General features: G+C 44.4%; 1 protein-coding gene across 1 annotated transcript in view; it reads left to right on the top strand.

Annotated features, from left to right (window-relative positions):
* Window positions 1-25,791, top strand: part of LOC134909860 (amine sulfotransferase-like) — a 118,965-nt gene that overhangs the window by 81,974 nt on the left and 11,200 nt on the right. The window contains exons 5-6 of the mRNA XM_063917190.1: window positions 11,046-11,140; window positions 20,043-20,223. Of these exons, the coding sequence (XP_063773260.1) occupies window positions 11,046-11,140; window positions 20,043-20,223 (276 nt within the window). The remainder of the gene's footprint in view (window positions 1-11,045; window positions 11,141-20,042; window positions 20,224-25,791) is intronic.

Below are 25,791 nucleotides of genomic sequence, written 5' to 3'. Positions count from 1 at the left end.
GAGGTACCCTTGGTGAGAAGGGTAAATTTTGACATGAAGGTAAGCATCCTTGATGTCCCGAGACATCATGTAGTCCCCTTCTTCCAGGTTCGCAATCACTGCTCTGAGTGACTCAATCTTGAATTTGAACCTCTGTATGTAAGTGTTCAAAGATTTTAGATTTAGAATCGGTCTCACCGAGCCGTCCGGCTTCGGTACCACCACAGTGTGGAATAATACCCCGTTCCCTGTTGCAGGAGGGGTATCTTGATTATCACCTGCTGGGAATACAGCTTGTGAATGGCTTCCAAAACTGTCTCCCTGTCAGAAGGAGACATCGGTAAAGCCGACTTTAGGAAACGGCGAGGGGGAGACGTCTCGAATTCTAATTTGTACCCCTGAGATATCACCTGAAGAATCCAGGGGTCTACTTGCGAGTGAGCCCACTGCGCGCTGAAATTCATTGAGACGGGCCCCCCACCATGCCTGATTCTGCTTGTAAAGCCCCAGCGTATACTGAGGGCTTGGCAGAGGCGGGAGAGGGTTTCTGTTCCTGGGAACTGGCTGATTTCTGCAGCCTTTTTCCTCTCCCTCTGTCACGGAGCAGAAAAGAGGAACCTTTTGCCCGCTTGTCCACGAAAAGACTGCGCCTGATAATACGGCGTCTTCTCATGTTGAGAGGCGACCTGGGGTACACACGTGGATTTTCCAGCTGTTGCCGTGGCCACCACGTCTAAAAGACCGACCCCAAATAACTCCTCCCCTTAATAAAGCAATACTTCCAAATGCCATTTGGAATACGCATCACCTGACCACTGACGTGTCCATAACCCTCTACTGGTAGAAATGGACAACGCACTTACTCTTGATGCCAGTCGGCAAATATTCCGCTGTGCATCACGCATATATAGAAATGCATCTTTCAAATGCTCTATAGGCAAAAATATACTGTCCCTATCTAGGGTATCAATATTTTCAGTCAGGGAATCCGACCACGCCGACCCAGCACTGCACATCCAGGCTGAGGCGATTGCTGGTCGCAGTATAACACCAGTATGTGTGTAAATACATTTTAGGATACCCTCCTGCTTTCTATCAGCAGGATCCTTAAGGGCGGCCATCTCAGGAGAGGTTAGAGCCCTTACAAGCGTGTGAGCGTTTATCCACCCTAGGGGGTGTTTCCCAACGCACCCTAACCTCTGGCGGGAAAGGATATAATGCCAATAACATTTTAGAAATTATCAGTTGTTATCGGGGGAAACCCACGCATCATCACACACCTCATTTAATTTCTCAGATTCAGGAAAACTACAGGTAGTTTTTCCTCACCGAACATAATACCCCTTTTTGGTGGTACTCGTATTATCAGAAATGTGTAAAACATTTTTCATTGCCTCAATCATGTAACGTGTGGCCCTACTGGAAGTCACATTTGTCTCTTCACCGTCGTCACTGGAGTCAGTATCCGTGTCGGCGTCTATATCTGCCATCTGAGGTAACGGGCGCTTTATAGCCCCTGACGGCCTATGAGACGTCTGGACAGGCACAAGCTGAGTAGCCGGCTGTCTCATGTCAACCACTGTCTTTTATACAGAGCTGACACTGTCACGTAATTTCTTCCAACAGTTCATCCACTCAGGTGTCGACCCCCTAGGGGGTGACATCACTATTACAGGCAATCTGCTCCGTCTCCACATCATTTTTCTCCTCATACATGTCGACACAAAAGTACCGACATACAGCACACACACAGGGAATGCTCTGATAGAGGACAGGACCCCACTAGCCCTTTGGGGAGACAGAGGGAGAGTTTGCCAGCACACACCAGAGCGCTATATATATACAGGGATAACCTTATATAAGTGTTTTTCCCCTTATAGCTGCTGTATAGTTAATACTGCGCCTAATTAGTGCCCCCCTCTCTTTTTTAACCCTTTCTGTAGTGTAGTGACTGCAGGGAAGAGCCAGGGAGCTTCCCTCCAACGGAGCTGTGAGGGAAAATGGCGCCAGTGTGCTGAGGAGATAGGCTCCGCCCCCTTATCGGCGGCCTTATCTTCCCGTTTTTCTGTATATTCTGGCAGGGGTTAAATGCATCCATATAGCCCAGGAGCTATATGTGATGCATTTTTTGCCATCCAAGGTGTTTTTTATTGCGTCTCAGGGCGCCCCCCCCCCCAGCGCCCTGCACCCTCAGTGACCGGAGTGTGAAGTGTGCTGAGAGCAATGGCGCACAGCTGCAGTGCTGTGCGCTACCTTGTTGAAGACAGGACGTCTTCTGCCGCCGATTTTCCGGACCTCTTCTGCCTTCTGGCTCTGTAAGGGGGCCGGCGGCGCGGCTCTGGGACCCATCCAAGCTGGGCCTGTGATCGTCCCTCTGGAGCTAATGTCCAGTAGCCTAAGAAGCCCAATCCACTCTGCACGCAGGTGAGTTCGCTTCTTCTCCCCTTAGTCCCTCGATGCAGTGAGCCTGTTGCCAGCAGGTCTCACTGAAAATAAAAAACCTAAACTAAAACTTTCACTAAGAAGCTCAGGAGAGCCCCTAGTGTGCACCCTTCTCGTTCGGGCACAGAGATCTAACTGAGGCTTGGAGGAGGGTCATGGGGGGAGGAGCCAGTGCACACCAGATAGTCCTAAAGCTTTCTTTAGATGTGCCCAGTCTCCTGCGGAGCCGCTATTCCCCATGGTCCTTACGGAGTCCCCAGCATCCACTTAGGACGTTAGAGAAACACCACTAAGTCTCTATCTACCCTTTGAGTACGAATAGTTAGATAAGTGCCTATTGCATATGAGTCTGTATTAATTTACTGTGGTTTCTTTCGCATTGCGTCTGAAAACGTTAGATCTGTTTAAACATGATGCAGTAATATGTTCTCCTACATAATTAAAATATAGTTGTAGTTGATGATGTGCTCATATTGCTTATTATACTAATGTATAACGTGACTGACTGACTGACTGCTAGTGTGTTTGCTGACTTTACTATATTTCTGTCAGTTTGTTTATTCCGATCCTCAATGCTGGTGCATGGGTAGGGTCAGATTGTATATTACTTTAAGAAATATAAAGTGATTTACAGTTACAAATTGTGTAGTACACTGTGGAAGTGTTGATTATTTATCATGTCTAAGAGTGGCAAAGGTGAGGAAGGTACACTCACAGCAACACCAACACTCATATCATGTTTGTCTTGCAAAGCTGTTTTATCCTCTCAGGATCTGGTTCAGGACAGTTTGTGTGCAAATTGTTTTAGCTTTCAACCAGGGGGTAAATGAAAAATACAAGGTACATTCAGGTGCAGATGGATCCACCTTGGGCTATGTTTGCACAGACTTTGGGTGTGATTCCGAGTTGTTCGCTCGCTAGCTGATTTTTGCAGCATTGCACATGCTAGGCCGCCGCCCTCTGGTAGTGTATCTTAGCTTAGCAGAATAGCGAACGAAAGGATAGCAGAATTGTGAATACATATTTCTTAGCAGTTTCTGAGTAGCTCCGGACCTACTCACGATTAGCGATCAGTTCAGTCAGTTTCCTTCCTGGTCTGACGTCACAAACACGCCCTGCGTTCGGCCAGCTACTCCCCCGTTTCTCCAGCCACTCCCGTGTTTTTCCCTGGCACGCCTGAAAACGCTGAGTTGCCACCCAGAAACACCCACTTCCTGTCAACCACACTACGATCACTTCAGCGTGGAAATAACTTTGTTCGCTCGTGAGTAAATCTACTAAGTTCTTAGTAAAATTACTAAGCGCATGCACTCTGCGTACCATGCGCATGCGCATTTTCCAGCTATTCGCAGCGTAGCGAAAATCGGCAATGAGCGAACAACTCGGAATGACCCCCTTTATCCAGTATAGCTGAATGAATAATTTCTCCAACTCCTGTACCAGAGATAGGTTACACTATTAACCCTTACATGCAGCTCCCCACCTATGGTGTATCACTTCCAGCAGTAGCTTCTCAAAAGAAACAAGCTGATAAGCCGGTGGTAAGTAAATCTTCACCCTCACAGGCTACACATGATTCAAATGAGCATTCATCGGAAAATGAAAGCTCAATTAATTCTACTTTGGCATGCAAAGAGGAGGAGGAAGGTCTCAGCTCAGTGGCTATAGCTGAGTTAATTAAAGCAATGAAAGCCATTCTATTCATAGAGCATTCAGCAGAGCTGTGTTAAAAACCAAGGCACCTGTGTTTAAACGTCCCAAGACGGTTAAGACTGAGTTTACAGGGTCAGATCAGCTGATGGAAATGATGGAATAGGCTTAGGCTGCACCCAATAAGAAGTTTAGAATTCCTAAGAAATGTAATTTCAATTGTCCTCTTCCAGCTGGGGATTGTTTAAAAAGGGAGGTGGCTCCTAAAGTAGATACGCATGCGATTCGATTTGTGCGAAAATCTACATTACCTTTGCCTTCAACATCATTAAATGATGTCACGGATATGAGAGTGGATTGTTTTCTCAAAACCATTTTTTCCCTGTCTGGGGCAGTCATAAGGCCAGCCATGGCTTCAACTTGGATGGAAAAGGCAGTGGCTGCCTGGGCTGATGCATTAGAGGTGGATTTTTCTATAGCTTCTAGACAGCAAAATTCCCATATAGCTCATATAAAACAGGCTGCAATGTTCCTGGAAGAAGCAGCATTGGATATGGGTACTATTGCCGCCAGGGCATCAGCTTCAACAATAGCTGCTCACAGAGCAGTTTGGCTATGTACGTGGTAAGCTGATTCAGAATCTAAAAAGGTTTTGGAATCATTGCCCTATTCTGGAGATATTCTTTTTTGTAAAGAATTGACAGATATTCTGGAGTCAGAAGCAGACTCCAAGAAGGTCAAGTTTCCTTCCACATACAATTTCAAACCTAGAGTTCCAGCTTTTCGGCCCTTTCGGTCTCAAGGAAAAGCTAAAGGAAAAAGTGATGGCAAGCAGCCCCAATAGAACAAGTCTGGTAAGACTAAAAAGCATTGGGCTACCAGAGGACCGGTTGGGAAAACTGATAATAAGCCATCAGCCTGATGGTGTGTGCCTCCACCTGGGGGACCCAAGGGTGGGGGGCCAACTTCTTCAGTTTGCACAGATCTGGCATCAGTATACAACAGATGCCTGGGTGCAGGAAGCGGTATCTCTAGGTTATGCTTTTGCCTTCAAGAAGCACCCTCCTCAAAGGTTTTTTTGTACCAGCCCATCTCGGGTAGAGATGAAGGCCAGGGCTTTGTTAGAAGAAGTTCAGAAATTGCTTCAGTCAGTAGAAGTCATCCCAGTTCCTCCTGCACAATGAGGACAGGGTTTTTACTCCAATCTGTTTTTAGTTCAAAAGCCAAATGGGTCATTTTGGCCCATTCTCAATCTCAAGGTACTGAACAAATACATTTGGGTACCTCAGTTTCACATGGAGATGTTACGTTCCATCATTTTGGCCATGGAGCCAGGGGATTATATGGTATCCCTGGATATACAGGATGCTTACCTACATGTTCCTATAGCACTATCCCATCAGTACTATCTCAGGTTCGCTATCCTCCAACAACATTTTCAGTTCCAGGCCTTACCTTCTGGCAGGGGCAGAACTGCCGGAGACAACGGAGTCGGTTGCCGCCGGGCTCCTGGCCCTAAGGGGGGCACGGCACCTGCTCCGTTGTCCCCCGTTCCGTCTCCAGTACACATTCATTTCTGTAGTGCAGCAGGAGCTGCTAGATGAGCCGGCGAGCGAGCGCAGCGCCTATCAGCATCAGCGGCGCTCGCTCCTCCTCTCTGTGCTCCCTGCTGCTTTGCTCTGGTCACGGATGTCACGTGATATCCGATCGCGACCCAGAGCCGCTGCCCAGGACACGGAGCAGCTGCTAGAACACAGTGCACAGTCCTCCTGACTGTTTACCGCCGGGACAGACTCTTGGAAACGCTATACAGTACTACACTGTAAGTGGAAGTCCTATTGGGAGAGGGGACGTGTGAGGGGGAAAACACCAAAACAATTTTTTTATTTATTTAAACTATATAGTATATATATAATAGTATATATATATTCATCCAAGAATGCAGCCCTCCAAATAAGACACAGTCACAGTGCCAGTGTCTTATATGGAGTGCTGCATTCTTGGATGATTGGTAAGTATTTTGCTATATGTGGGCGCCCAACTACTTTATTCCACTACAGACGAGCCGGGCATCAGAGTTATTGATTTATATATATATATATTGTTGGGGTGGGGGGGGCGCGCCGAACTATAATTTGCCTCCGGGCGTCGGGGATGAACTTACGCCACTGCCTTCTGGGTTAGCCACAGCTCCCAGAGTATTTACCAAGATTATGATGGTAATGGCAGTTTATCTCTGCCAGGAGGGGATAAGAATAGTTAAATACCTCAACAATCTTTTAATCCTGGCACCATCAGTGCTATCTCAGGTTCGCTATCCTCCAACAACATTTTCAGTTCCAGGCCTTTCCTTCTGGGTTAGCCACAGCTCCCAGAGTATTTACCAAGATTATGATGGTAATGGCAGCTTATCTCTGCCAGGAGGGGATAAGAATAGTTCCATACCTCAACGATCTTTTAATCCTGGCACAGACACAGGAATTGCTCTTATGTCATTTGCAACAGACAATAGCGTGTCTGCAGAACCACGGGTGGATAATTAATTGGGCAAAATCGTCTCTGGTTCCATCACAACGGATGGCTCACTTGGGGGCTGTACTGGATACAAGTCTTCAGAGAGTAATTTTAACTCTGAACAAGATATCCAAGGTACAGTCAAGGATTCAGGACTTGTTACACAGTCAAAAGGTATCCATTCATGCAGCAATGCGCGTGATGGGTTTGATGGTGTCAACATTCAACATGGTGGAGTATGCACAATTCCACTTGAGGCCTCTGCAGCGTCTGATTCTTGAATAATGGAATGGGTTGCATCAGATGATAAAAACACAGACTACGTTACTTACGATAGAAGTAAGAAGGTCATTAGACTGGTGGCTACAGACATCCCATCTGGACAAGGGGAGACCCTTTTGGATATCAGATTGGAAAATTCTGATGACAGATGCCAGTCTCCAGGGCTGGGGAGCAGTGCCAGGAAGGTTGTTTTTTCAGGGGCAATGGACCAAGGAAGAAAGTTGCCTGCCAATAAACATATTGGAACTTCTGGCGATATACATGGCACTGATTCAGGCAAAGGACATTCTTCGGGGAAAACCAGTCCAGATCTGCTCAGACAATGCAACGGCACTAGCATACCTCTACCATCAAGGAGGAACTAGCAGCTGAAAAGCGATGAAGAAGGTAAGTCACATACTAAAGTGGTCTTCCAGACTCTAGTAGACAAGTGGGGGTTGCCAGAGATAGATCTCATGGTGTCCCATCATAACAACAAAGTGCTCACATACGGTCAAGAACAAAGGATCCCAGAGCAATCTTTGTGGATGCCCTGTCGGTGAGATGGGATTTTCATCTGGCTTATGTGTTTCCTCCAATCACCCTGTTACCCAGGGTGGTGAGAAAGATAAAGCAAGGAAAAGGTGCTGTGATACTAATAGCTCTGGCTTGGCCCAGAAGACATTGGTACATAGATCTGTAGAGGATGTCGCTGGATGTTCCACTTCTGCTCCCTCAACATCCAGATCTTCTGATGCAGGGTCCTTGTCATCACAGACATCTGGATCGACTGTCTTTGACGGCATGCCTCTTGAAACCTCTATCCTGAAGTCAAGAGGATTCTCACAACAGTTAATTCAAACTATGCTCAGAGCAAGCAAAACTTCCTCAGCTCGCATTTATCACTGAATATGGTAAACCTATATTAACTGGAGCAGTGAACTGAAAATGGACCCTAAATCTTTCAGAGTTTCCAGGGTCTTAGCATTCCTTCAGGCAGGAATGGATAAAGGTTTGAATGTGACTTCCTTGAGAGTGCAAGTATCAGCATTGACTGTATGGTTCCGAAAGAAAATTGCCAATTTACAGGATGTGCATACCTTTTTCCAGGGAATGCTGCTCATTCAACTTCCTTTTGTTCCTCCTACAGTGCCTTCGGACTTAAGTCTAGTCCTGAAAGCCCTTCAAGTTGCCCCGTTTGAACCACTGAATAAAGTGGATCTTAAATGGTTGAATGATAAAGTTCTCTTTCTACTCGCTATGGCGTCAGCAAGAAGAGTATCAGAATTAGGGGCATTATCATGTCATTCCCCATTTCTGATTTTTTATCCAGATAAAGCAATTCTCAGAACTAGATCTGGGTATCTTCTGAAGGTGATGTCTAAATTCTACCTTAATGAAGAAATTGTAGTCCCGGCTTTCAAGGTACCAGGCCTTTCTTCGGGAGATGCATTGCTGGACTTGGTCCGTGCCTTAAGGATCTATGTGGATCATACCAGTGCCATCAGAAAGACAGATTCTCTCTTCATTCTCTACGGATTTCACAAGAGAGGATGGCCTGCTGATAAGCAGACGCTGGCAAGATGGCTTCGGATGACGATTTCAGAAGCATATTCTCAGGCTGATATCCCGGTTCCAGCTAATGTCTCTGCTCACTCTACTCGTAAGGTAGGTCCATCTTGGGCAGCACAACGTGCTGCTTCAGCAGAACAGATATGTAAGGCAGCCACATGGTCTTCCATTAACACATATATTAGACATTATGTCTTGGATACCTTTGCCTCTCATGACGCTGAATTTGGGCGAAGGATTCTCCTGTCCAATCAGGAGTGTCCCCACCACTAAATTGCTTTGGGAAATCCCATTGATATCCTGTGGGTAACCTGTGGACCCTGCCGGAGAAATATACGTTATGGTAAGAACTTACCGTTTGATAACCGTATTTCTCCTAAGTCCACAGGATCCACAGGGATCCCACCCTGATGCACCTGATTTGAGGATCCTTTTACTCACTAGACTCTTCCTTCTTGTACGGAAGGGTGTGCATGTGTGTTCTTATTGCCTGATTAGGGCTATCTATGATGCTCCTGCCTTGAGCTTTGGACTAGAACTGATTTGCCTGAGCAAGGAGGCGGGGATATATGGACAGGCTCGTTGCATGCTGGGAGGCCGAAAAGTTTTGACCGATTGGTGCAAATCCGCTTCATCATATCCGATTGTTATCCTGTGGATAACCTGTGGATTTAGGAGAAATACCGTTATCAACGGTAAGTTCTTACCATAACATATATTTTTGCTGCACCTACAATGCAACATGATTTTGGCAACAGTAAAGTTTTTTTGTTTTCTTTGCTTTGCTGCAAACTCTTAATCAGCAGCTATATATTTTTGGGATATAATTTGGTATATACTGTATTTTGTGTTCTGGGACAAACAAATAAGCACGAATAAGCAATTTGGCAGGGTTATATAAATACTTGGTTAATAAGCACAAATGCAAAAGTAGGAAAAGCATTTAGGGGGTAATTCCAAGTTGATCGCAGCAGGATTTTTGTTAGCAAATGGGCAAAACCATGGCCCTCATTCCGAGTTGTTCGCTCGGTAAAAATCTTCGCATCGCAGCGATTTTCCGCTTAATGCGCATGCGCAATGTCCGCACTGCGACTGCGCCAAGTAAATTTGCTATGCAGTTAGGAATTTTACTCACGGCTTTTTCATCGGTCTGGCGATCGTAATGTGATTGACAGGAAATGGGTGTTACTGGGCGGAAACAGGCCGTTTAATGGGCATGTGGGAAAAAACGCTACCGTTTCCGGAAAAAACGCAGGAGTGGCTGGAGAAACGGGGGAGTGTCTGGGCGAACGCTGGGAGTGTTTGTGACGTCAAACCAGGAACGACAAGCACTGAACTGATCGCAGATGCCGAGTAAGTCTGAAGCTACTCAGAAACTGCTACGAGGTGTGTAATCGCAATATTGCGAATACATCGTTCGCAATTTTAAGATGCTAAGATTCACTCCCAGTAGGCGGCGGCTTAGCATGAGCAAATCTGCTAAAATCCGCTTGCGAGCGAACAACTCGGAATGACCTCCCATGTGCACTGCAGGAGAGGCAGATTTAACATGTGCAGAGAGAGTTAGATTTGGGTGGGGTGTGTTTAATCTGCAATATAATTTGCAGTGTAAAAATAAAGCAGCCAGTATTTACCCTGCACAGAAACAAAATAACCCTCCCAAATCTAACTCTTTCTGCACATGTTATATCTGCCTCCCCTACAGTGCACATGGTTTTGCCCATTTGCTGACAAAAATCCTGCTGCGATCAACTTGGAATTACCCCCTTAGTAAAAGTTGAAGAAAATATGTACCTGAAAATTATAAACTATTCTAAAGGAGTAAATTCCAGTATGTAACATAACTGATTCAGCATATCTGTTAGTAGAAATTTACATACATGTTAAAAGTAACCAGAAATTCCATATAATTCAGACATGTTTGCAGATCTTTAAGAAGTGTTTAAAAAATCATCCATACAGTAGTTAGGGAAGTACACAACCCCAGTGTGCCTTTGGCATCCCACGCATCTGGCAAACTCGGACTCCATTACATCCCGTCCCTTGGCAGTGTGTCCTGACGGGCTTTAACCACTTAACTGACAATTTTTCCCCAAAAAATGCTCAGAAATTGTCAGGTTTTTTTTATGAGTGAATTAGGTGAAGAACATCAATTTAATCTTATCCAAAATGATTTTAGTTAAAAAAAAAAAATCTCAAACATTGGAACATCAGTCAGTTAGATCGGTAACATTGGAACATCTCAATGTTACTTTTTACACCCAAGACAGTTGCCAGGTACAGTACACACGGGAGGCTGGGGGGGCTTTGGGGGGGGGGGGGTTTGATTTAAACTTTCCCAGCAGCTGCCATTATCTGCAGCCGCTGGGTGGGGGGTCCTGCCGCGCTGACCGATCAGCAATGATCAGCAGCACGGCAATACTGAGGAGAGGGTGCAGAGAGGAAGAGGGACCTTCTGGTCCCTCTATGAGCAACAGCGGAGGGAAGTTTCTTCTGATGCGACCATGGCAGGCAAGTGGTTAAAATACTCGCCCTCTTACAGTGACATTTATTTTGATATATTGTATGTGATAGCTTTATTGGAACTAGCAGCTTTCCAGTCACACTTTATTTGTCCTTTTTTACAGTAATTGGTGGCTCGTGGTTTGATCATGCCAGGGACTGGTACACCCACAAGGAGGAATTTAACTGTCTCTTTTTATCATATGAGGACATGATTAAGGTAAGCATAGTATCTAAGGGGTTCATTCCGAGTTGATCGTACTGTAGCTGTGCTAAATTTAGCTAAGCTACGATCAGGAACACAGACATGCAGGGGTACGCCCAGCACAGGGCTAGCCCGCCCTGCATGTCAGTCCCTGCCCCGTCACTGAAGTGCAAAAGCATCTCACAGTGGCGATGCTTTTGTACTTTAGGAGTAGCTCCCGGCCAGTGCAGCTTTTGTGCTGTGCCCGGCTTGCAGCAGCTGCGTGTGACGTCACGTAGCCGCTGCGGCCCGCCCCCTGCACGGTTAGGCTACACCTGCTGGACCGCACCCACAAAACGGTGGCCAAATGCCGCCCTGCCGCCCCCTCCAGCCCAGCGACCGCCTATGCCTGTCAATCAGGCAGAAGCGATCGCTAGGCAACGACAGCCATCAGCTGTCAGCCATGTGCCGGTGCACTGCAGCATCGGCGTACTGCAGCGCCAGCGCATGTGCAGTTCTGACCTGATCGCTGCACTGTGATAAACTGCAGCGAGCTATCAGGGCAGAATGACCCCCTTAGACCATTAATGGTTAATAATTGATGTCGCCATTCAGAGTGATTCTTCCAAAGTAATACATACTGTAGATCATTTTACTTGGCATAAGATGCTGCAAGATTTTTAATTTATAACACTTGTAACACAGCCTCACACTAATGTACATGTATCAGTTTCATAATTACCTGGGAAAGCATTATCTTAGCCATATTGTCTATAGGCATTTGCTAGTGATGTTAGTGGCATATTTAAGTAGATGATGATGTTAGTGGTGATTATGACCTTTTTTCAAAAGCAAATACAGAGGGTTCACCACAAGATATAAACCATCCATAAGCCTCAAAAATACAAAGGCCAGATTAAACTTTGCCAAAAAAAAAAAAATCTAAAAAAGTCAGCCCAGTTCTAGAACCGCATTCTTTCTCAGATGAAACTAAGATCAACCTTAGTACCAGAATGATGGAAAGAAAAAAGCATGAAGCAGCCTTGGAATGGCTCATGATCCAAAGCATACCATATCACCTAGGAAACACTTTAGAGGAGTGAAATGGCATGGGCATGCATGGCTTCCAATGGCACTGGGTTACTAGTGTTTATAGATTATGTGACAGAAGTGTATAGAGCAGAGTTTCTCAAAAACAGCCCTCAAGGCAACCCAACAGTACAGGTTTTAGGTATAGCCATGGCTCAACACAGATGGTTAAATCAAATTGACTGAGATACTAATTAAGTCACCTGTGGCCAAGCATGGATAAACTTTAAACCTGGACTGTAGGGGTGCCTTGAGGACTGCATTTGAGAACCTCTAGTGTAGAGATATACTGCCAGCTGTGATTCAGTAAAATTCTGCAAAGTTGATTGGACGGCGCTTCACAGTACAGTGAGACCAGTGGCGTCATAAGGGTTGCGGGGAGGGGGGTGGGGTGGACTACACCCGAGTGTCACCAAAATACCAGCTCCTCCACAGTAACATGAGCCAGGTGCTGCAGGGTGACATTGTCAAATATGTTGAAATCAGGGACGTGCAGTCAGGGGAGGCAGGGGAGGCAGTGCCTCCCCTGTCATTAATGATGAAAATAATAGAAGGAAGATACTTATGACACATATCTTCGTTATATTATTATATTTATTGTAAGACATGAAAGTATGTTCAGAGGCACTGATAACAGTGCCTCCCGTTGTGTATGGGAATGAGGATAAAGTGGGGGCGTGGCCAAGCAGTGGGCTGTAAAAGACCATTGAAAATCAATGAGAAAGCGGCACTATTATAAGTGCCTCATTGATAGGGCTAGATGTGATTGGACAGCGGATCCAGGGGTGGATCCGCTGGTCCAATCACCCATACGCTGATATTGATACGTGAGTGCTCACCTCCCTCTCCGTCACCCCAGTCGGCCGCTTCCTGGTGACCCACAGTCCCACACCTACCGCATGTTCCCCCTGCTGTGTGTCTCTGTGTTTGCGCCGGGCGATGCTGACAAGAGCCGCTGGCAGACCTTCTCCCTCCACTGGCAAGAGAAGAAGCAGCTGGAGGCCGGAAGCTACAGCGTCATCCGAGGTTCGTGTTCTCTCTCTCGCTCTCTCCTTCCAAAAACCTAAATCCATACATTTCTATCCTGAGTGTAGAGGGAGGAAAGTCTTTTACAAAGCAAGTTGTGCACCCTCTCTCCCCTACAGGTACCCAGTGGTGGGATTCAGCTGGTTCGCACCGGTTCTGCAGAACCGATACCTAACGTCAGGTATGGTTCTGAGAACCGTTTGCTGCCCCCACCACCCGCCACAGATCGGATCTCTTACCGAACTGTTCTGCTGCTTATCGCTCTATTTTTTCTCCAACTGTCTTCCGATCACATGCGCTTGCCGCCTGGTGATCATAGACTGCATGCCGTGTACTGGGTGGAACGCAAGCAGCCGTCTCCCAGACTACGAGCGATGCAATGACCAGAAACTGCATGGCGGAAGGGATGCGGTGATGGAGACAGTGTGCAGAGCGGGAGATGTGGCGGGGATCAGTCTCTTTGGGGTATTTAGGAGGGTAAGTGTATTGTATTACTGTTTACATGCTGTTTTTGTCCTGACGACGGGGCGTGTGGTCCCGAAACGTTGACCATTGGATAAACACTTTTTCTACTGTTTGTTGTCTCCGAGTGCTGAGTTCTTTTGGAGGTGCATGGTAATTTGACTAGTGCACCGGAGCAGGCTGTTGTTTTACATATGAGTGCGGCTGCTGCTGGAAGACTGTATATATATATATATATATATATATATATCCATCCATTGTAGAAGAGCCGCACTCACATGTCGTTAATAATCACAGTTGCTGTGGTGCAAAATCCAGGAACAGGTCCTATCAGAACAAAGTTCCACGATACATGTGCACAAATAAGGATGCACTCACCAGACTTCTCCAGGGTGAACTTGATAGATTTTAATCCAGACAGCACATACTCACAAACAGAAGGTCTGTTTGTGAGTATGTGCTGTCTGGATTAAAATCTATCAAGTTCACCCTGGAGAAGTCTGGTGAGTGCATCCTTATTTGTGCACATATGTATATATATATATATATATATATATACAAATGGAAGAAGAGGACTGCGGCACTCAGGGACGTTTTGAAAAATCACTGTATTAGATTCAATACATCATTGCATCGACGTTTCAGGGATTTTAACCCCTTCCTCAAGATGTGGTAGAGACAAAGTTTTGTCTCTACCACATCTTGAGGAAGGGGTTAAAATCCCCGAAACGTCGATGCAATGATGTATTGAATCTAATACAGTGATTTTTCAAAACGTCCCTGAGTGCCGCAGTCCTCTTCTTCCATTTGTGTGCATCTGATCCTGAGGGCACCGGGGCATTTTCAACCCTTCAGTACAAGTGAGTGCCGGGCTGTTGATATCAATATATATATATATATATATATATATATATCATTGGGACATAGAACCTGTTGTTCATTTATTTGAATCCTACCACTGCAGGTACCCCTATTGGATTCTACTGGACAAGTGGATGTGATCGGCGTGGGATGTAGGTAAGTAATCTCTCTCACAGTTTATACAGGTACCCCTATTGGATTCTACTGGACAAGTGGACATGATCGGCGTGGGATGTAGGTAAGTATGTGTGAGTGCGTAAGTGTGTTTTAATAAATTTTTACTGTCAAGGTGTGTGTGTTGTGTTTTTATTTGGGTATTTCTTTTGTTGTAGAACTACAGGTACTAGCGGGCCCATTATTTCCCTGCATGCTGGTACTTGTGGATCTCCAAGTACCAGCAAGTGGGGGAGGCTTGCTGGGCCTTGTAGTTCCACAACAAAAAACAATATCCTTTTTTTTAACACACTTATGGCTATCAGCCCAGCATCCACCGCCCAAGGGTGCTGGGGACAGCCTCAGGCTTCACCCCTGGCCCTTGGGTGTTTGGAGGGGAAGACCCCTTGATTAAAGGGGTCCCCACTCCTCCAGGGAACCCTGGCCAGGGGTGACTAGTTGGTGGTGTAATGACATGGCCACCGGAACCAATATAAAAGTGTCCCCCGGCTGTGGCATTATCTCCCTGGCTAGTGGATCCCAGTGCTGGTTTTGAAAATACGGGGGACTCCTACATCTTTTGTCCCCTATATTTTTGGAAGCAGGACCGGACGCAGAGCCCGGTGTAGGTTGTCTAAATACGGTGAACCCCTGTCCAATTTTCCCCCCAGTATTTAAACAACCAGGACCAACTCAAAGAGCCCGAGGCTGGTTAACTTAGGAGGGGGGCCCCACACATTTCTTTTTTTAACTTTTTACCCATTCACACTCTTTTCTACAGATAAGCATGCACAGATCTCACTGATCCATGCATGACTATCACAACACGCCAGCAAAAAGCAGGTCTATTTGAAAGCTCAATTTTTTTACGAATTCCATACTTTCCCGGCAGTGTTTGGCTATTGTCGGTAGTTATTGAGAAAACAAATTCTTAGTCGGCAATGTATCTCAATACAAATAGCCCCAACACTGCCGAGATTTGTGTTTAGTAAATTCCCGAGATCACACTTATAAAAATATTTAAGTTCTGGTACAAGGTGGTCGCTTACCTCAATACAGTATTTAACTTACAGCTGATTAAACGCCCGTTGGCTTGTTTGCTACTCGATTTTAGGGAGTGGTCTCTTGCGCCTGAAACAATTGCCAAGAAACAAATTCTTAATCATTGGATCAAGCCGTCTACCCCTTCTTTGATGGCTGTGAAACACATGACCCTCCGGATTCTTTATTTTGAGAGGCGTGCTTCTCTTCCTGATATTGAATTGAGGGTCAGGCGGTTTGCCAAGAAGTGGGAGAGGTATATTAACACTCTAGACCCCGATGTACAAATGTTTATCTAGAAACTTTTTGAGACTACAACGTGGTACCTCCACAGACAACTCGATAGGGCTCCTTAATAGTCTACGCCCATATACTGTTTTCCCTTTAAAAAATTCAGATGTTTTCTTTGGAGATGCACTTCTATTAATTATATTATCTCTAGCTGTACGTTTAGTCTGATGCTATATGAGTACCGAGCCTTCTCTTTTGCTAGAACCGCTAAACAGGTCTAAGTTATTTTTATTTATATATTTTTTTAAACAATTTACCTTTTGATTTCTCTGGCCGCTGCCCATCCATGATATGATTATCCTTATCTTGTCTTTTCCCTATTGTTTCTTCCTCCCCCCTTCTGTTTGTCTTCTTTACGGACCTTTCATGTATGTGGATGTCTTATGCTTCCTCAGGATTGAATTGTATGTTTAGATCTCGATATTTTGTGACTTTTTTATACTGAAACACATGTCGGTACGGTGTTATATATTTTCTTTACCTTATTTTTGGTTAGGTTTATTTATCTATTACCTTTTCTTCAATGCTACGATTTTTCACTAGGTACAGTATTTGCTGTCACTTTGATGTTGCTTAACAAACAACCTTATGATGACTTATTGTAACTGTACCGGTTCCTTCTCAGTTTTGTATTACTATAACATGAAGGTCTTCTTTGATCTTGTATTTCTCTAAAAAACCCTAATAAAATTGTTGATTAAAAAAACAAAAACAAAGACAAATCGAATGAAATCGGGACCTTAGTTAATATACCCCAGTCAGTCCAGTCTGGCCAGAGGGGGAGAGGGGCCATGATCCCCCGCTTCTCCCCTCTTCTCTCAATCTCTCTCTCCCGACCCCGGATTCCTGTTCAGGCTGCTCTTGTCACCGGCGATCCCCGCAGTTCTAGGCCCAGGTCCATGTAAGTAAATACCAATATAATTGTCATTCACTGTCTGTTCCCATCACCCTTTACTTCTCTCTTTTATATTCTTACCCACTGCTTCTGCTGTTACCCCTTCCCTGGCATCACCCTCTCCCTGTCTCCCGCTACAGCCACCCTTTTCCCGGCGTCACCCACTGCTGTTACCCTCTCCCTGGCGTCACCCTCTCACTGGCATCACCCACTGCTGCCACCCTCTCCCTGGCATCACTCACTGCTGTCACCCCCTCACTGGCATCACCCTCTCCCTGGCATCACCCACTGCTGTCACCCTCTCTCTGGCGTCACCCTCCCCATCACCCTCTCCCTGCTGTCACCCTCTCCCTGGCATCACCCTCACCATCACCCTCTCCCTGGCATCACCCACTGCTGCCACCCTCTCCCTGTCATCACCCACTGCTGTCACCCTCTCCCTGGCATCACTCTCCCTGTCATCTTCTCCCTGGCATCACCCACCGCTGTCACCCTCTCCCTGGCGATCCTCTCCCTGGTGTCACGCTCTTCCTGGCATCATTCTTTTCCTGTCACCCTCTCCCTGGCATCACTCACTCCCTGTTACCCACTGCTGTCACCATCTCTCTGGCATCACCCTCTCCCTGTCACCCACTGCTGGCTATTTTGTTGTCCAGGACTTCCATTAACTTAATAGCACCGCATCCACATGCTATTAAGTTAATGGAAGCCCTGGACAACAAAATTGCAGCGGGCATTGGCGGCAGTAGCGGTAGGGGTCATCGGCAGGATTCGGCGGACATTATGACTGCAGTGCCTCACCAGCCACTGACCTCACCGCATGCCACTGGTTGAAATGCATTCACTCGCCACAAGGTTACTAAAGGTAATAGTTTGTGACAGGGATAGCAAATGAGGCAAAAGTTGTAAACCCTTAAAAACATGTGTCGACCTTTTTACCCTGTCGACCTTTTGACTGTCGAAAATATGAGATCGACCTAATGACTGTCTATCTTATAACTGTCTATCTATACATTGGAACCCAGCAAAGCATAACAAAAGTGGAAACCCAGCATTTGGTTATGCTCGTGGATTCCACACTTCAGGCAGTCATTGGACGGTATTCAAATGATATATCACGCCCAATCTCCTTTCTAAAGTGATTCCCGTTATTGCACATATCGCTTCCATAGTAATCAGGTTTAGCTGCGTAAAGGGTTGGGTACCCTCGCAACCCCAGATGTAGCTAGCTGCAATGATTATATTACGCCTGTCAACAGAAACAAAATGGGTGTGGAAGTGGGTGAAAAGAATTGAATACTGCCCATTATCTGCAAATGATCCTCAACAAAGTATTAAAAATGAACTTCATATTTCTGATTATGTTATTTTTTCCAATTACATTTGAGCCATTGAAAACATGGGACTGTGTATAACAATGGTTTCAGTTTCTAAATGTTTTATGTAAAGTCTTTGGCCAAACCCTTGAATTAATGCTGAAAGTCTGCACTTCAATTGCATCGCCATTGTTTCATTTCAAATCAGCTGTGGTGGCTTACAGAGCCCAAATTAGGAAAATTGTGTCAGTGTCCAAATATATATGGACCTAAGGACCTTATTCAGTAAGGATTGCAAAATTTGCAACTCGCAATTCGGCTGATTATTGAATGACTGTGCATGTGCAGCGTTCGCACTGTGCACAAGTGAGCAAATATGGCTACAGTATGTGATTACAATTCAGACGCTATTTGTACACAGCCGCTGTATTACTGACAGGAAGCCAGCATTTCTGGGCGGAACCCTGCCATTTTTTGGGTGTGTCTGAAAAAACGCAGACGTGCCCAGGTGTTTTTAAGGAAGGCCATTGACATCAGCGATGACCTTTTCCAGCTTCTTGTGTCGCAGTAATTGTCGATGACCTTGCATAGCGCAGATAGGAAAAATCATTGATGTTCTGGTAATTGCGTATAGTTTTGTGATCAGCCTGCATATTGCGTTGCATTTGCAATTTCTGCAATGGGCGTTTTTTCTAAATTTCTGGGCGGCAACTTTATGATCGCAGAAACTGCTACTTCGCAGAAATTGCATACTGAATAAGGATTTAAATGAACCTACTAAACACTATGATTAGTTATACAGATAGGCCTGACATAATGAAGAGACCATTTAGGTCTCAGTCTATGGCAAGAAAATGACAAGTGCATTTTAGTTTGAGTTGTATTACGTTCTAAAACAACATAAATCACTTAATTTTACGTCTTTCTTACTAATTCAGGTAAGGACAGTTCTCTTCTAGGAATAATTTTAAACATTTATTCCAAAGGATTCACTTTGTCCAGGAGATTTTTTCCAATCGGTTTAGGAGAAGCTGCAGTTTGCATTTATTTTATATTACTATTTTTCTACATAATTCACTTTCAGTTGTTTTACTTATACATGATTTTTTTAAATTGTAATTTGAACTAAAAGTCAAATCAATGTTAGATATTTATTTTATCATCAGACAATACTAAGAATCACTGTTATTTGACAGCTGAGATGTTCCTCTTTCAAATGAGAGTAATCACGTCTGTAGGAACAAATGTTAGTGAGATAAAGAATCTTTTGGAGCCTTTCCCCATTCCTGGGATATTTCTTTTTAGTGCTTGGGTCATATGGGAATGGGATGCTCTGTGGTGTCACTATGTATATGGCACTGGCCCCAGCTTTTCTTATAGCTGATGAAGGAAATAATCACCAATCCAGTGCTTTGAGATCAATTAGTATTTTTTGTACATCAGATCATTTAAATCATACAACTGTTCAGTTATTCCTAAATTACAACTACTGTTGATCTAATGATAAAGTGGTTACAACAATTGTAAGTTTACATACCGTAGGAGGAACATTGAGACCCTCCTCTTTCAGCATTGAATCACTGCAGCCATTGGGGGCTCAGGCAGATTTGGTGAATGACGCCTGGAAGATAATCATGCTTTTTTTTTTTCATTTTACTTTAGTAAAGTAATTGCTTTCACAAAATTAAATATTGACCTATTTGTTATAACATAAAATGGTATTTAAAAAAAAAAAAAAACATTTTGTACTTTTCACGTAGGGTAAGAAATATTATAACCAAATAAAGATCATTTGTTTTTCTAGGATCTACGGTCTGAAGTTCTGAAAATATGCCAGTTTCTGGATGTGAAGCTTGATGACCAAGCAGTAAACAGAATTGTGGAGAAAGCAACATTTAAAAACATGAAACAAGATCCACTAGCTAATTATACATTTCTTCCAGAGGATTTGCTAGACAAGAGTAAAGGAGGCATGCTCCGCAAAGGTTAAGTATAAATAAGACAAAAGACTAATGTATTAACATATGTGCTGTACGTTACATTTGGATTTGATACAGTATTCACTTAAATCCAGATGAAACATAAATAGTATCTGCCCATAGGCAACAACCAGAAACCAGAACACGGGAAGCCTTCACAGCAACTCCTGGTGATGGGAATATATTATAACATTTTAATACATATTATCAAGAATAACACATACAATACATACAGATAGCGGATAGGACAGGGTAAAATGAGCCACATCACTGAAGCCAAACTCAATTATACTATCAAAAGTAGCAGCATAATACAAAAGGAAAAACCCAAATAAATTATAACATGTTCCAATTTATCTTTTCATTGAGTCCATTAGGGAAAATTGTTCCCAACCTCATAATCCATTTGGATTCCTTAATCAACAGGCTTTTTGCCCTGTCACTGCCACGCAGTGACAAGGGAACATGATCAATCATAAAATATTTCAATGATGTCAATGGATGATTAAATTCTTTGAAATGTCAGGCAACTGGTTGATTAATCTTACGACCTAACAGAACCAAATATATGGCAGACCTATGTGCTGCCATTCTCTCACTAAACTTACGAGTGGTTTGGCCCACGTAGTAAAGACCACATGGGCATACCACTATATATACCACAAAGGTTGAATTACAGGAGAGAACATAGCATATATTATAGGTCTTATTAACATGAGGATGTTTGAAAGACTTGCAGGCAATCATGTGGCTACAAGTAGTGCATTGGCTACACTTATAGCAGCATGGTGGTTTAACATATACATTGCTAGGACCAGATTTATTTTTACCTGTAATGTCCACCCGCACCAGTCTATCCTGTAGATTACGACCCCTTCTAAAAGTGGTAACTGGTCTTAATACACAAAAGCAAGGCAGATCAGGGTCAGATTTTACAATGGGCCATAAGGCCTGGGTAGTATTCTTTGTTTCAGCCTGTGTCTCAACTGCTCGATTGCATTGTCCAACCATTACTTTCCAAAAAGAAATCCTTTTTGAAGGACACAACTTCTTTCTTAAATCAACTGGTGGAATTGCATAATGTTCCTTCTGGTACCCTCATGTGTTGCCTTGACGTATCAAGTTTGTATACGTCTATACTACATGGTGAGGGTATGTCAGCAATGAGGATTTTTTTTACAAAAATATCTTTCTGATGTGTTATTCAATCATGATCTGTTTCTCCACCTATCAGAACTGACATTAAGCAGGAATTATTTCCTGTTTGATGGGCAGTTCTATTTACAGCTATGAGGGTGTGCCATGGGTTTGTCCGTGGCCCTCTTGTATGCCAATATTTTCATGTTTTTACCAGAGGATAAAATGTTTTTGTAAAACGTAAATGTCAATGGCTAAATATTTTGGTATACCAGATATATAGATGATATTTTTCTGCTCTGAACTGGAGGTGAGGAGATATCACTAGCGCTTGTGGAAGCGATCAATCTATTAGATTCGCCCATAAAATTTACATACAAGTATAATGCCACCGAAGCAGTTTTCTTGGATGTTAATATACTGTTGAAGGATGGTGTTTTTGAAACTACCGTTCACCACAAGTTAACAGATAGGAACACCTTCTTGACTGCATGAAGTCATCACCCAGAATCCCTGAAGAAGGGATTGCCAAGGTCACAGATGATGCGGTATGTGCGCATCACAAGTGACCCTTCTAAGTTGTCTGAACAACTAGATCTTTTGATTGAAAAGTTTAAGATTAGGGGGTATGACTTGATGACTTTAAGAAGGCAGAAACAGGAGGTGATGCTATTACCTAGATGTGAACTCTTAAATCCATCCAAGAAGAACAATGGAAAAATGATCTCTTGGACATCTGATTTTACAACAGCAAGTCCGATTGTTAGGAGAGCTACCCAGGCCTTATGGCCCATTGTAAAATCTGACCCTGATCTGCCTTGCTTTAGTGAATTAATACCAGTTACCGCTTTTAGAAGGGGTCATAATCTACGGGATAGACTGATGCGGGTGGTAAAAATAGATCTAGTCCTAGAAATGTATATGTTAAACCACCAGGCTTTTATAAGTGTAGCCAATGTACTACTTGTAGCCACATGATTGCCTGCAAGTCTTTCAAACATCCTCATGTTAATAAGACCTATGATATACGCTATGTTCTCTAATGTAATTCAACCTTTGTGGTATATATAGTGGTATGCCCATGTGGTCTTTACTACATGGGCCAAACCACTCGTAAGTTTAGAGAGTGAGAGAATGGCAGGTCTGTCATACATTTGGTTCTGTTAGGTCGTAAGATTAATCAACCAGTTGCCAGACATTTCAAAGAATTTAATCATCCATTGACATCATTGAAATATTTTATGATTGATCATGTTCCCTTGTCACTGCGTGGCAGTGACAGGGCAAAAAGCCATGAAAAGATAAATTGGAACATGTTAAAATTTATTTGGGTTTTTCCTTTTGTATTATGCTGCATCTTTTGATGGTATAATTGAGATTGGCTTCAGTGATGTGGCTCATTTTACCCTGTCCTATCCGTTATCTGTATGTATTTGTATGTGTAATTATTGATAATATGTATTAAAATGTTATAATATATTCCCTTCACCAGGAGTTGCTATGAAGGCTTCCCGTGTTCTGGTTTCCTGCCTGCGCCCTGTTGGAACGCGGAAGTCAGGCCTGGTGGAACACATGTGTCGTGGTTCCCATGGTTACCGTACCCGCATTGCCGGAAGTGCGGCTAACGGACAAGGGGCGGTGATTGTACCTGATTACTCGCTCCGGGACAGATGAGTATGATTTATATGGGGGGTTTGTCTTGTTAAATATGTATGTTGGTGAGGTCCTGATGAAGGGGTGGAAACCCAAAAATTTTTTGACTTTCAATACACCTGCTTTGACCAGTCACAAGTCTCCTGAGTGCCATTTCTCGTTTGGACTTTTATATATATATATATATATATATATATGGACAAGAAAGCACTCAGGGGTGGTGCAGCATATCGCAGCAGGGCCTGGAAATGCTTCCCCAAATGTACTGACCACTTCCAGTTCCATATGGACAAGTAATTTCCTTCAAAAAATGACAAAGACTGATGATGCGGAGATGAAACTCACCACATTTGAGAGGTTGGCTGAGCAAGAGAGTTGGCCTGCTGGCACTCTTTCTTCAGGCAAGCCTCAAAAAGCTTATTTTGATTTAAGCACTGCAGATGCTTTGGACTATGAAAACTAAAAGCAGAAATTTTGACTTGCCTGGAGTTATCCTGTCCGAATACAACGTGTACATCGCTGTGTACTATATAGAAAAACCTCCCCGCTCACAAATGCATGACCTCATACTAATGCCCAATAAATGGTTACAATCAGAGACATTAACTGGACCTCAGATAGTGGAAAGAGTTGTCATGGATCATTATTTGAGGTCTCTGCCCGTGGCTTTGCGCAAGTGGGTGAGCCATGGGGATCCTAAGACAGCTAACCAACTAGTAAAGACAATGGAAAGGTATCTAGCGGCAGAGGAACTATTGGCTATACCGCTTCAGCCACTAGATCCATGACAGCACACTCCTGTAAAACCTAGTTTGACTGTTCTGTGGGAAAAGGATCCTGGGCAGTCAAGAGAACTCTAAAATGAAGAGACTGTGAGTGCTTGATCCAACGATGGGCCAGAAAGGTCTTAGCCACTGAAAAGACTTGACAATCATGTGAATAAATGTTTTAGGTGTAGCATGCCAGGACATGTTGCTAATTGCCCAGATGTTAAAGAACCCATGCAAGTCGTCAGTGTCACAGAATGTCTTAATAGCCTGTACTGTTGTAACTTCGGCTGAGCGTGAAAAACACATGTGAGATTTGTATGGATGATAACCATGTAGAGGCATTGTTAGATTCAGGAAGCTTAATTACCCTTGTGAAATTCACCTATGGCACCGCTGATGGCTGCTGATGGTGAATGTGATGCCGCTGATGGCTGCCTCTGTGCTGCAGTGCTGAATGTTTGTGTGCCTTGTGTGGTTGATGTGCCCTGTGACAGCACTAATCAGCTACTCCAGAGCAGAATTGCAGCGCATATGGGCACTCACCCACAGCTGGAGTTGGGGCATCTGGCGGTGCTGCTGGCTGGTGGAGCAGCTGCTCTCTCATTCCTTCGCAGGGATGGAGGGCTTGGCATAGCTGGAGTAGCCCCTGGAAATAAAGCAGCGACCTCCCCAGCTGGGTGTAAAAGACACTGCAGGTAGTCACTGGGAGGGGAAACAGAGAAGGTGGAGGCAGGTGCAGAGGTCCGCGGTGGTGCTGGAGTCTGCTGCCGATGCCGCTGGTACAGAGGCCACCAGAATCACCACAAATGGAGGTGGGGAGGAAGCAGAGGGAGGTGAGAGGCCAGTGTCTGTAGTTCCGGAGTGGGGAGAAGTCTGGAAGAAGTTCGATAGCTGAAGGTGGATTTAAGGGAAGGTGCAGGGGAAGGCGAGCCGGTGCTCTGGTGAGATGGAGGCGCAGGGGGCACCCGTCTGCTTTTCCAGCTGTACAGCTGTCCAATGTTCACTCCCTGGTCAATAAGATGGATGAGCTGATTCTGTTGCTGGGCTGCGCAAGGTTGGGTATTGCGAGAACTTCTGTTTTGTGCTTCACTGAGACCTGTCTGGGAGAGCATGTTGCTGGTGAATCTGTGTCCCTGCCAGGCTTTTGTGTATACAGGGACGATCGCATATTGGGGCTCACTGGGAAAGCCAGGAAGGGGGGAATCTGTTTTTATAATATTGAAATCTGATGTTCAGACGTTAGAGCTCTAAGTAAATCATGCGGTCCCCATTTGGAGTTTTTTTTTTTGTATTAACTGTAAACCATTCTATTCCCCATGGGAGTTTGCATTATTTATCTAGGTTGGCGTGTATATTCGCCTCAAGCTTGTGTAAACGAAGAGCTACAACATCTGGCTGCCCACATAACTGAGATGGAGCTTAAACATCCGGACTCATTGCTCATTGTGTTGGGAGACTTTAATAGACCAAACTTGAGCCAGGAGTTGCCCAAGTATAAGCAATATGTTAAGTGCCCAACCAGGGATGTATGTATTTTAGACCATTGTTACACCATCTTGAAAGACGCTTACCGGTCTGCTCCCCGGGCTACGTTGGGCCTCTCTAATCATTGTTTAATACAACTTTTCCCAACTTATAGTATAAGCAGAAGACTGGTCAAGCCTGTGGTAAAGATCATGAGGAGTTGGTCTGATGATGCCAAGACAAAACCTCAAGCTTGTTTTGACTGCACAGATTGTAGCACTTTTGAGACTGTTGCTATTGATTTGGATGATTTAACAGATATTGTGACATCATACATCAGCTTCTGTGAGGATGTGTGGGTACCATAAAAATCTTTTAGAGTTTTAGTAATAATAAACTCTGGTTTAGGCCCTCATTCTGAGTTGATCGCTCGCTAGCTGCTTTTAGCAGCAGTGCAAACGCTAAGCCGCCGCCCTCTGGGAGTGTATCTTAGCTTAGCAGAAGTGCTAATGAAAGATTAGCAGAACTGCTTGGAAAAAATGTCATGCCG

The sequence above is a fragment of the Pseudophryne corroboree genome, chromosome 4 (assembly GCF_028390025.1).
Source record: "Pseudophryne corroboree isolate aPseCor3 chromosome 4, aPseCor3.hap2, whole genome shotgun sequence".
Classification (NCBI taxonomy): Eukaryota; Metazoa; Chordata; class Amphibia; order Anura; family Myobatrachidae; genus Pseudophryne; species Pseudophryne corroboree.
This window is presented reverse-complemented; position numbering and strand designations above follow the sequence as displayed.